The sequence below is a fragment of the Prionailurus viverrinus genome, chromosome B2 (genome assembly GCF_022837055.1).
Source record: "Prionailurus viverrinus isolate Anna chromosome B2, UM_Priviv_1.0, whole genome shotgun sequence".
NCBI lineage: Eukaryota > Metazoa > Chordata > Mammalia > Carnivora > Felidae > Prionailurus > Prionailurus viverrinus.
In genome coordinates this window covers 115,650,211-115,662,535 of record NC_062565.1, presented here as the reverse complement: position 1 = coordinate 115,662,535, position 12,325 = coordinate 115,650,211, and the positions used below count along the sequence as shown (strand labels likewise).

Sequence of the window (12,325 nt, the reverse complement as noted above, 5' to 3'; positions counted from 1 at the left end):
AATTCCCAGGAGAAGACAGTGGGGTCCAAGGGGTCTGAGGGCCACATGGGAGAGGTGATTCCCCTACCGGGAGGGCATTCAGTAGAGGCCATGCAGCCTCCCCACAAAGGTCCCAGCAGACCCAAGATTACACCCACATTTGCTGGTATTGGAACAAGGATGCTAGGGTGTTGTGAAGCCTGGCCAGATTCATGTTGTGAATTACTATAGTCCCTGAACCACTGCTACTACACGATCATGTGAAATTTTTCTAGGGTTGGCTGGCACCTGGCTGCAGTCTAAGGGCCTCTGCAGTGGCATGGTCATGTAAATGTTCCTGGGGGCAGACCAAAACCTGGCCATTGCTCCCCTAGATCCTCCCCCAGAGGGTCGGAGTGGGGTCAAGCCAGAGGGCTCTAAGAAATTAAGTTTCGAAACATAGCCCCATCTGAGATAAAATTCAAAAGAGAGGTGTCACTTGGCAGGCTGACGGCTTTGTCATGGACAATGTAGAAGCAAGGAGTGGATGGAAGCCAGAGACAAAGGAGGGGTGTTTGATTGCCAGTTGGTGAGAGCAGAGTTCTGATGCAAGAGACTGGGAAGCTGGGTGACACCATTTTCACCTCTCCCACGCATGTGCATACATGCATAGGAGCACCACACCTATCCACCCCAATGAGCTAAGCAGCACCACCCAGTGGAGAATGGAGCTATTACACCAACCTCTATCCAGCTGCACCAACCAAGCCCTAGAAGAATACCACAAGTCTCTCTGCCTGCTTAGTTTAGGGACTATGAAGTGCTTCATAGGGGAAGAACTTCTTAGTGCCTCTAGGGGAAACTGGATGTAATTTCATTCTGATTTCATTCTGTTCGCTGATCCATGTATTCATTTTTTTCTTTATTGAGTACAGAAAGAGAAAATTATATTTTGTTTTGACAAAAAAGATTTTTCTTAAAATATTTTCTACTATATTTTTATTTTTTTTGTAATTTTTTAGTCCATTTTACTTCATTTCATTTTATTCTACTTTATTGTATACATCTTTTTAAAATTTTAAACGTTTTCCTAACTTTTTTCCTTTTTTTTTCCTTTTCTTTCCCTTTTTTCGCTATTTGATCAAGCTTCTTTCAACAACCAGACCAAAACACACCTGAAAATCTAGCTTCCTTTACTTGATATTTTTGGTGTTTTTAATTTTTTAAATTTTATTTTTTATTTTATTCTTTTTCTTCCTCCAAAATGACACAATGAAGGAATTCATCCTGGAAGAAAGAACAAGAAGAAATGATGGCCAGGGACTTAACACAGATATAAAGAAGATGTTTGAACCAGAATTTAGAATCATGATAATAAGAATACTAGCTGGAGTTGAAAAAAGCATAGAATCTCTTTCTGTGTAGATAAAAGAAGTAAAATCTAGTTAGGATGAAATTAGAAATGCTATAACTGAGATGCAATCTCAAATGAATGCCATGGTGGCAAGGGTGGATGAAGTACAGCAGCAAATCAGCTATACAGAAGATAAACTTATGGAAAATAATGAATATAAAAACAGTCATATTAAGGCAAAAGAGCACAATATAAGAATTAGAGAACTCAGTGACTCATTAAAAATGAATAACATCTGAATCATAGGGATCCTAGAAGACGAAGAGAGAAAAGGGGGTAGGTTTACGTGAGCAAATCATAGCAGAAAACTTTCCTAACCTTGGAAAAGACACAGACATCAAAATCCAGGAAGCACAGAGAACCCCCATTAGATTCAACAAAAAATGACCATCAGCAAGGTATATAATAGTCAAATTCTCCATCAACAAGGCATATAATAGTCAAAAGAAAGAATTATGAAAACATCAAGGGAAAAAGATTCCTTAAACTATAAGGGAAGACAAATTAGGTTCATAGCAGACCTATCCACAGAATCCTAGCAGGCCAGAAAGGAATGGCAGGATATATTTAATGTGCTGAATTGGGAAAATATGCAGTCATATTTATCCAGCAAGGCTGTCATTCAAAATAGAAGGAGAGATAACAAGTTTCCCAGACAAACAAAAACTAAAGGAGTTTGTAACCACTAAACCATCCCTGCAAGAAATTTTAAAGGGGACTCTCTGAGGGGAGAAAAGATGAAACAAAACAAAAAAGACCAAAAGCAACAAACACTAAAAAGGACCAGAGAATACCACCAGAAACTCCCAACTCTACAGGTAACACAATAGCAATAAATTCATGCCTTTCGGTACTCATTCTAAATGTCAGTGGACTCTCACATCAAAACTCTCACATCAAAAGACATGGGATAACAGAATGTATAAGAAAACAAGATCCATCTATATGCTGTTTACAAGAGACCCATGTTAGACCTACAGACACCTAAAGATTGAAGGTAAGGGAATGGCAAACCATCTTTCATGCTAATGGTTGCCAAAAGAAAGTCAGAGTAGACATACTTATATCAGACAACCTAGATTTTGAAATAAAGACTGTAACAAGAGATGAAGAAGGACATTATATTATAATTAAGGGGTCTTCCCACCAAGAAGATCTAATAATTGTAAACATTTATGCACCCAATCCACATTGGGTAACGCCACAGTAACTCAAATACATAAATCAATTAATCACAGACAGAAAGAAACTCATTGATGAAAATACCATAATAGTAGGGAACTTCAACACCCCACTTACAACAATGGACAGATCATCTATGCAGAAAATCACCAAGGAAACAATGGCTTTTAATGCTACACTGGACCAGATGGACTTAACAGATATATTCAGAACATTTCATCTTAAAGCAATGGAATACACATTCGTCTCGAATGCACATGGAACATTCTCCAGAATAGATCACATACTAGTACACAAATTAGCCCTAAACAAGTACAAAAAGATCAAGATCCTCCCATACATATTTTCAGGCCACAATGCTATGAAACTCAAAATCAACCACGAGAAAAAACTTGGAAAGACAAAAAATACCTTGAGACCAAAAACATCCTACTGAAGAATGAATTGGTTAACCAAGAAGTTAAAGAGGAAATTAAAAGGTAAATGGAAGCCAATGAAAATGATAATACCACAGCCCAAAACCTCTGGGATGCAGCAAAGACAGTCATAAGAGGGAAGTATAAAGCAATCCAGGCTTTCCTAAAGAAAGAAGAAAGGTCTCAGATACATAACCTAACCATACATCTTAAAAAGCTGGAAAAGAACAATAAATAAAACCCCCAAACAGCAGAAGATGGGAAATAATAAAGATTAGAGCAGAAATCAATACTGTCGAAATGAAAAACAAAAACAAAAAAACAGTAGAACTGATCAATGAAACCAGGAGCTGTTTATTTGAAAGAATCAACAAAATTGATACCCCCCTAGCCAGTTTGATCAAAAAGAAAAAGTAAGGGGTGCCTGAGTGGCTCAGTCAGTTAAGCTTCCGACTTCAGCTCAGGTTGTGATCTTGCTGTTTATGAGTTTGAGCTCCATGCCAGGCTCTGTGTGGACAGCTCACAGCCTGGAGCCTGCTTTGGATTCTGTCTCTCTCTCTCTCTGCCCCTCTCTCACTCACACTCTGTCTCCCTCTGTCTCTCAAAAATGAATAAATATTTTTAAAAAATTTTAAAGAAAGAAAAAGGAAAGGACCCCCCAAAATAAAATCAAGAATGAAAGAGGGAAGTTCACAACCAACACTACAGAAATACAAACAATAATAAGAGAATACTATGCACAGTTGTATGCCAATAAATTGGGCAATCTGGAAGAAATGGAAAATTTCCTAGAAACATATAAACTATCAAATCTGAAACAGGAAGAAATAGAAAATTTTAACAGACCCATAACCAGTAAGTAAATTGTATTAGCAATCAAAAATCTCCCAAAAAATAAGTCCAGGGCTGGATTGCTTTCCAGGGGAATTCTACAAAACATTTAAAGAAGAGTTAACACCTATTATTTTGAAGATGTCCCAAAAAATAGAAATTGAAGGAAAACTTCCAAACTCATTCTATGAGGCCACCATTACCTTGATTCCAAAACCAGACAAAGTCCCCACTAAAATGGAGAACTACAGACCAATTTCCCTGATGAACATGGATGCAAAAATTCTCAACAAGATACTAGCCAACCAGAACCAACAATACATTAAAAGAATTATTTACCATGATGAAGTGGGATTTATACCTGGGATTCAGGGCAGTTCAAATCCATAAATCAGTTATTTTGATACATCACATTAATAAAGGACAAGAACCACATGATCCTCTCACTAGATGCAGAGAAAGTATTTGATGAGATATAGCATCCTTTCTTGATAAAAACCCTCAATAAAGTAGGGATAGAAGGATCATACCTCAAGATCATAAAAGCCATATACAAGAGACCCACTGCTAATATCATCTTCAATGGGGAAAAACAGAGCTTTCCCCTTAAAGTCAGGAACATGACTGGCATGTCCACTCTTGCCACTGTTATTCACCATATTATTGGAAGTTCTAACATTAGCAATAAGACATCACAAAGGAGTAAACAGGCATCCAAATCAGCAAGAAGTCAAATTTTCACTCCTCACAGGTGACATGATACTCTATATGAAAACCAAAAAGATTCCCCCCAAAACCTGCTAGAACTGATCCATGAATTTAGCAAATTTTCAGGGTATAAAGTCAATTCACAGAAATAAGTTACATTTCTATAAACCAATAATGAAGCAGCAGAAAGAGAAATCAAGGAATCGATCTGATTTACAATTGCACCAAAACCTGTAAGATACCTAGGAATAAACCTAACCAAAGAGGTGAAAAATCTATACACCGAAAACTATAGAAAGCTTATGAAAGAAATTGAAGACACACACAAAAAATGGAAAAATATTCCATGCTCATGGATTGGAAGAACAAATATTATTAAAATGTCGATACTACCCAAAGCAATCTACATGTTTAGTGCAATCCCTATCAAAATATCACCAGCATTCTTCACAGAGCTAGGACAAACAATCCTAAAATTTTTGTATGGAACCAAAAAAGACCCTAAATAGCCAGAGCAATCCTGAAACAGAAAACCAAAGCTGGAGGCATCATAATCCTGGACTTCAAGATGTATTGCAAAGCTATAATCATCAAGACAGTATGGTACTGGCACAAAAGCAGACACATAGATCAATGTCCAGAAATGGACCCACAAATGTGTGGCCAGTTAATCTGTGACAAAGCAAGAAAGAATATCCAATGGAAAAAAGACAGTTGCTTTGGCAAATGGTGTTGGGAAAACTGGACAGCAATGTGTTGAAGACTGAACCTGGACCACTTTCTTACACCATAAACAAAAATAAACTCAAAATAAACATAATACAAAAGCCATCAAAATTCTAGAGGAGAAAGCAGGAAAAAACCTCATTGACCTTGGCAGCATCAACTTCTTACTCAGCATGTCTCTGGAGTCAGGGGGAACCAAAGCAAAAATGAACTATTGGAACTTCATCAAGGTAAAAAGCTGCACAGTGAAGGAAACAATCAGCAAAACTAAAAGTAACTGACAGAATTAGAGAAGATATTTGCAAATGACATATCAGATAAAGGGTTAGTATTCAAAATTTTTAAAGAACTTATCAAACTCAACACCCAAAACAAAGAATCCAGTGAAGAAATGGGCAGAAGGCATGAATAGACACTTTTCCAAAGAAGACATCTAGACGGCTAATAGACCCGTGAAAAAATGCTCAACATCACTCATCATCAGGTGAATACAAATCAAAACTATAGTGAGATACCACTTCACATGAGTCAGAATGGCTAAAATTAACAAGTCAAGCAGCAACAACAGATGTTGGCGATCATGCAGAGAAAGGGGAACTCTTTTACCGGTGGGAATGTAAACTGGTTCAACCACTGTGGAAAACAGTATGGAGGTTCCTCAAATGATTAAAAATAGAACTACCTTTTAGTTCTACTAAAAATAGAACTACCCAGCAATTGCACTACTATGTATTTATTCAAAGGATACAGGTATGCTGTTTCAAAGGGACACATGCACCCCAATATTTATAGCAGTGCAATCAACAATAGCCAAAGTATGAAAAGAATCCAAATGTCCATCAACAGATGGATGGATAAAGAAGATGTGGTGTGTATATACAATGGAATACTACTTGGCAATCAAAAAGAATGAAATCTTGCCATTTGCAACAATATGGATGGAACTAGAGGGTATTATGCTAAGTGAAATTAGTCAGTCAGAGAAAGACAAATATATGACTACTCATATGTGGAATTTAAGATACAAAACAGATAAACATAGGGGAAGGGCAGCAAAAATAATGTAAAAACAGGGAGGGGGACACAACATAAGAGACTCTTAAGTATAGAGAAAAAACTAAGGGTTTTTGGAGGGTTTGTGGGTGGGAAGATAGCTAAATGGGCAAGGGGCATTAAAAAACACACTCGTTGGGATGAGCACTGGGTATTATACATAGGGGATAAGTCACTGGATTCTACTCCTGAAATCATTATTGCAGTATATGCTAATTAACTTGGATGTCAAATAAATAAATAAATAAATAAATAAATAAATAAATAAATAAAACTCTGATAGAGTAAAAACTTCTTAAAAATGTCTAGAATAAGGCAGATCTTGGAAATTATTTGTGCATCTAATAAGCACCATATAGCAAAGAGTATAATGTGATACAAAAATATAAACAAAACAACTCACTGGGCCATCAAATGTGAAAACACTTTTGAGAAAAAAATAATTATAATCTTGGAAAGTAAATGGCAAAGAAATCAAACTTAGAAAAATAAAAATTTCCAATAAGTATATGAATTATTATTATTATTATTGGATAATAATATAGGAGGAACTAGCAATTGAAACTGCAGGGCTAGAATTGACAGAACTTACTTTTTAAAAATTTTGTAGAATAGAAGTCATAAAAAAATAAAAAATAAAAAATTAAAGAATTTGTAGGAACAGTCACTTCTTAGGGTTTATTGTCTGGGCCTATTACACTGACATTAGACAGATTAAGTAGAGAAATGTATACAGATTTATATGTTTTATGTGACTGGGGAGCCCTCATAAAGGAATGAAGACCCCCAAAATGGCAAAACTTGAATACTTTTATATCGGTTTGAACAAAGAGAGGCAACTGTGGAAGAGTAGCTACTCTAAGAATGTGGAGAGGCTAAAGGAAGATAAGAATTATTTTAACAAGGTCTGTTTGGACAGATTTCTCTTGGCTTTAACTCTCTATAGAAGGATGATTCTTTTCTCCTAGTATAGGGAAGGCATCTTTCACATGGGGGTTTTATCACCTGTTTTCAGGAAGAAAAGGAGAGGTTAGAATACCCTTCATATATCTGCTGTTTTTCAAGTCCCTTTACCTCAAAATAATCTTTGCCAAAGTGGTATATTTTGAGGTGGCATATTCTGCCACCCTTGAATTTTAAGGATAATTTTGCTGGAGACAATACTAGGTTCATGGGCTTTTTCTTTGAATACTTTAAGTGTGTCACTCTCTTCTTGCTTGAATGGTTTCTGAAGAGAAATATGATCTAATTTTTATACTTCTTCCTTTAGAGGTAAGATTTTTTTTTCCTTCTGGCTCCTTCAGGTTTTCTCTTTTTCTTTGATTTTTATACAGTTTGAATATAATATGCTTAGGTGTAGATTTTTTGGCATTTATCATGCTTGCTGTTCTCTAAGTCTCCTCCATTTTGGAAAATTGTCAGACATTATTACTTCAGATACTGTTCCTGTTCCTATCTCTGTTTTCCTTTTGGCATCTCCGTGGTGCACATGTTACACCTTTTGTAGTTGTCTCATGGTGCTTAGATATTATGTTCCATTTTTTTCACTCTTTTTCTTTTGCTTTTCAGTTAGAGAAGTTTCTACTAATATATCTTGAATATCTTCAAGCTCACTGATTCTTTCCTTAGCCATATCCAGTCTTCTGATGAACCCATCAAAGTCATTCTTCATATCTGTTTTTATGTTTTCAATACCTAGCAAATCCTTTTAATTCTTTCTTTCCAAAAGTTTCCATCTCTCTGCTTACCTTACCCATCTTTTTTGCCATTTTCTTTCACTAAAGCTCTTAGCATATTAATTATATTTTAAGTTCCTAGTTTGAAAATTCCAAAATCTCTGCATATCTGGTTTGGCTGTGTCTCTTCACACTGTACTGTTTGTTTGCCTTTTAATATACCTTGTAATTTTTTGTTGAAAGCTAGACGTGGTGTGTCAGATAAAAGAAACTCAGGCAAATAGGCCTTTAATGTGAGGTTTTATGATATGTGTCTTTCTCTGCCTGACTTATTTCACTTAGCATAATACCCTCCAGTTCCATTATGTTTTAAATGAAAGTACAATACCTTCTATGATGTATAGCAGGAATGTTAGTCCTAGAAATTTATTTTCCCCAATGAAATGTTATGTGGAACCCTACTTATTTACTGGATCACATCCTTTAATGCTCAATCAAAAACATTATTCTGGCAATAGTTTTTCATTTATTCAATTCATTTGTTGAGTACCTACAATGTACCAGGCACCATTTAACACATTGTGATATATTGGTCAACAAAATAATCAAAGACCCTTGTGTCCACAGTACATATAGTGCCCCAATATAGATTGGGATCTAAGTTACATTAAGGTCCCTATGTTCTGATGGATCAATTTAGAGCCCCCAGAAAGTCCTTAATGACATCTGTTCTACCAATGCTTAACTATTCCAACTTGAGAAATGGCATGAGCCTAAGATGCTGATCTAGTGATAGCTCTACAATTTTTAAACCTCATTAATTTCTAGCCAATTACTGAGATTTTAGTGTTTTTAAAATTACCTTGGGGTCCAGGGAAGCCTGTGGCAACTATCTTAAAAGTTTGGGTATGCTAAATGTTATACAATGAATTGATGAAGTTAAGAAGTGTTCTTTTAGCTGCCTTTTTATTTTTTTAAATAAAGAATCTTTACAGTTTTTACAGACCTTTATCCAATTGATAACCATTGATTTTTTTCTTTTTTCTGTTCTCTATTCAAAAAAATAATACTTTTTTATGTTGTGTCTTCAGCAACTCTGTTACACAGCATGTGCAAGTAATATGACATAAATTATAAAGTTATAGTTTCCAGAAGTTGCATAAAGTTAATAATATAAGAAGTAGTAACATAGGTAATGCTTTATAAAAGGAAATTATGTCGTTGAAATCTGCCAACTTAATTTTTTTCCAAAAGCATGCAAGGAAGAAAGTGTATTGACAGAGGGTGGCTGGGGATATTGGGAAACATGAAAATGTTGCAAAACATTAAGTGCTAGGAAACTGTCAAGAAAATATAAGCCAAAGGGGCGCCTGGGTGGCTCAGTCGGTTAAGGGTCCGACTTTGGCTCAGGTCATGATATCACGGTTCGTGGATTCAAGCCCCGCGTCAGACTCTGTGCTAGCAGCTCAGCAGCTGAGCAGGCTCAGCAGAGCCTGGAGCCTGCTTCAGATTCTGTGTCTCCCTCTCTCTCTGCCCCTCCCCCACTCACACTCTGTCTCTGCCTCTCAAAAATGAATAAACATTAAAAAAATTTAAGAAAATATGAGCCATTATAAAATCCTGTTAATAGTAACTATGTTTCTAATTCAAGACTGTTTATAACAATCTATGTGGGAGAGTGCATGGACAACAGGTAAATAATTTTAGGACAATATGTTAAGTGTCTCTGTAGTCTCAAACAAAGACTTATAGGATAGTGAATGCTTAGAGAAAGAATTAGAGATTTCTTAGTCTGCAGTTCCATATTAGGCAAGGAATACTGTGGTAAGCAGCCACCAGCATACCTAAGGCTCCTGAATGGCTCCTCTGACTGTGACCCGTCCTATGATACTCCTTCTCTATCCAGGTGTTAATGGAACATCAGCAGAGGAAGAATAACTTTCACATTGGAAAAGGATTCCATCTTGTTGTCCACTTCCCTATATTAATCTTAAGTACCTTATATCCCATGATCTTGCAGTATTGTCCTGCAAGAGGATTGAATTTTATGTAAAGAATGTATGTCTTGGGCCTTCTACAGGAAAGGTGTTATTCAGAGTACCAAGTATACATTTACAGATGTGTGCATATATTTATGTATTTATGTTACGTATGATAAAACCAGGGAAATAATTAACACTAGAATCAGGAGAATGATTTACCCTTAGGTTGTAGTGAGGAGGATGAGATTTTGGTGAGCTTCACAGAGCTCTAAAGGACAGCTTAATTCCTGTGTTTTAAGCTGAGCAGTGAGCTTATGGCTGTTAATTTTACATATTATCTACTTCATTTTAAAATTTGAAAAAAGGAAGTCACACATACGAAATGTTATATCATGAGTATCTGATTTTTTTAATGGAATTTATCTGTGGCACCAAGAGAGATTCTAATAGTATCTCGGAGCAACATTTTGATGGACAAAATGTCATAGTCTTTTTTTTTTTTTTCAGTCCGAAAGGACATAGTCCGCATCCTCCCCAGTTTAGATGTTGAAGTCAAAGACATTACTGACAGTTATGATGCCAACTGGTTTCTTCAGCTATTATCTACACAAGAGCTCTTTGAAATGACCACTAAAGAGTTCCCCATAGTGGCTGAAGTCATAGAGGCACCTCAAGGAAACCAGCTGCCCAGAAGCATTTTACAGCCTGGGAAAACCGTTGTGATCCACAAAAAGTATCAGGCATCGAGGATCTTAGCTTCAGAAATTCGAAGCAATTTTCCTAAAAGGCACTTCTTGATCCCCACCAGCTATAAAGGCAAATTCAAGCGGCGACCTCGGGAGTTCCCAACTGCCTATGACCTTGAGATAGCAAAGAGCGAAAAGGAGCCTCTCCATGTGGTGGCCACCAAAGCCTTTCATCCCCCTCATGATGAGCTGTCATCTGTATCTGTCGGGGACCAGTTTCTAGTGCATCACTCACAGACGACTGAAGTCCTTTGTGAGGGAATCAAAAAAGTGGTGAATGTTCTGGCCTGTGAAAAAATCCTCAAAAAATCCTATGAGGCAGCACTGCTCCCTTTATACATGGAAGGAGGTTTTGTAGAGCTGATTCATGACAAGAAACAGTACCAGATTTCTGAGCTCTGTTCGCAGTTCCACTTGCCTTTCAATGTGAAGGTATCTGTGAGAGATCTTTCCATTGACGAAGACATTTTGGCTGCTACACCAGGACTGCGGTTGGAGGAAGCCATCACAGACTCTTACCTACTCATAAGTGACTTTGCCAACCCCAAGGAGTGCTGGGAAATTCCTGTCAGCCGCTTAAATATGACTGTTCAGTTAGTTAATAGTTTTTCTAAGGACACAAAATCATTTCTAGTCAGGACTCTGGTTGAAGAGATCACTGAAGAACAATATTACATGATGCGAAGATATGAAAGCTCTTTCTCCCACCCCCCACCTCGCCCTCCCAAACATCCCGCAGTGGAGGAAACAAGGTTAACCCTGCTCACCTTGGCAGAAGACAGGGCCGTAGGTCTGCCTAAGTCTCCCAAGGTAAGGCTATGATTTTGTGATTTTTCCTCTTTAGCATTTTTCTGGAGGCACTTTATCTCAAGTCTTAGTTCTGAGTTTGTTTTTTGCTTACTTTTCTTTCTTTCATGCCGTATTTGAAATGAGCCTTTCTGGTGCACAGTAGATGAATGAACATCAACAGAGCATAAGCTGTTGCAGCATTTTGTATTTTGATGCTTAACCAGTAGATGTGACAAGAAGTTTATATTGAATTAGAAATACCAGGGATGACATTTGGATATGATGACCCAAATTGCCGTCTCAATGGGTTTTGGTAATTAGGAATGTTTTATAAGGTGCCTCAGAAGCAAATCTCTTTTATTTTGAAAGTGCTGTTCATTTTTTCTAGGTAGAGTTGTTTTAATACTTCATCCAGGAAATGAGCATACCATAAACTCCCTTCTTCGGGGGGGTTACCAGTAGCATGGGTCTATAACACATGTCTTCATTTTGTTTTATGTGCAGAAAGATGTAAAAATATCTTGGCAGAACTGTGTGTGAGCATATGAGCATCTGCCCACATTCTGCCTATCTGAGGATTGTAATCTTTAACAGTTCTATTGAAAAACAAAATCAATAAAATTGCAGACAGTGTGAGATCATTACAGAATCAACAACTCCATAACCATTGTAAAGATTTGGGGAGGGGTGGGGTTTCAGCTTCATTTCTACTTGAAGTCTTTGCCTCTTGAAAACTGCCTGCTGAGTGCCTGGAAAGCACTTGCCCTTACCCCATGGAGCGCAGGTCGTTCATCTGGCCGGCAGTGGTTCTATGGCGTGTTGAAGAAGCGGTTCTGGCCTAGCA

General features: G+C 37.1%; 1 protein-coding gene across 1 annotated transcript in view; it reads left to right on the top strand.

The window, feature by feature from the left end:
- Positions 1-12,325, top strand: part of THEMIS (thymocyte selection associated) — a 187,834-nt gene that overhangs the window by 85,631 nt on the left and 89,878 nt on the right. Inside the window, exon 4 of the mRNA XM_047860584.1 lies at positions 10,454-11,502. Within this exon, the coding sequence (XP_047716540.1) occupies positions 10,454-11,502 (1,049 nt within the window). The remainder of the gene's footprint in view (positions 1-10,453; positions 11,503-12,325) is intronic.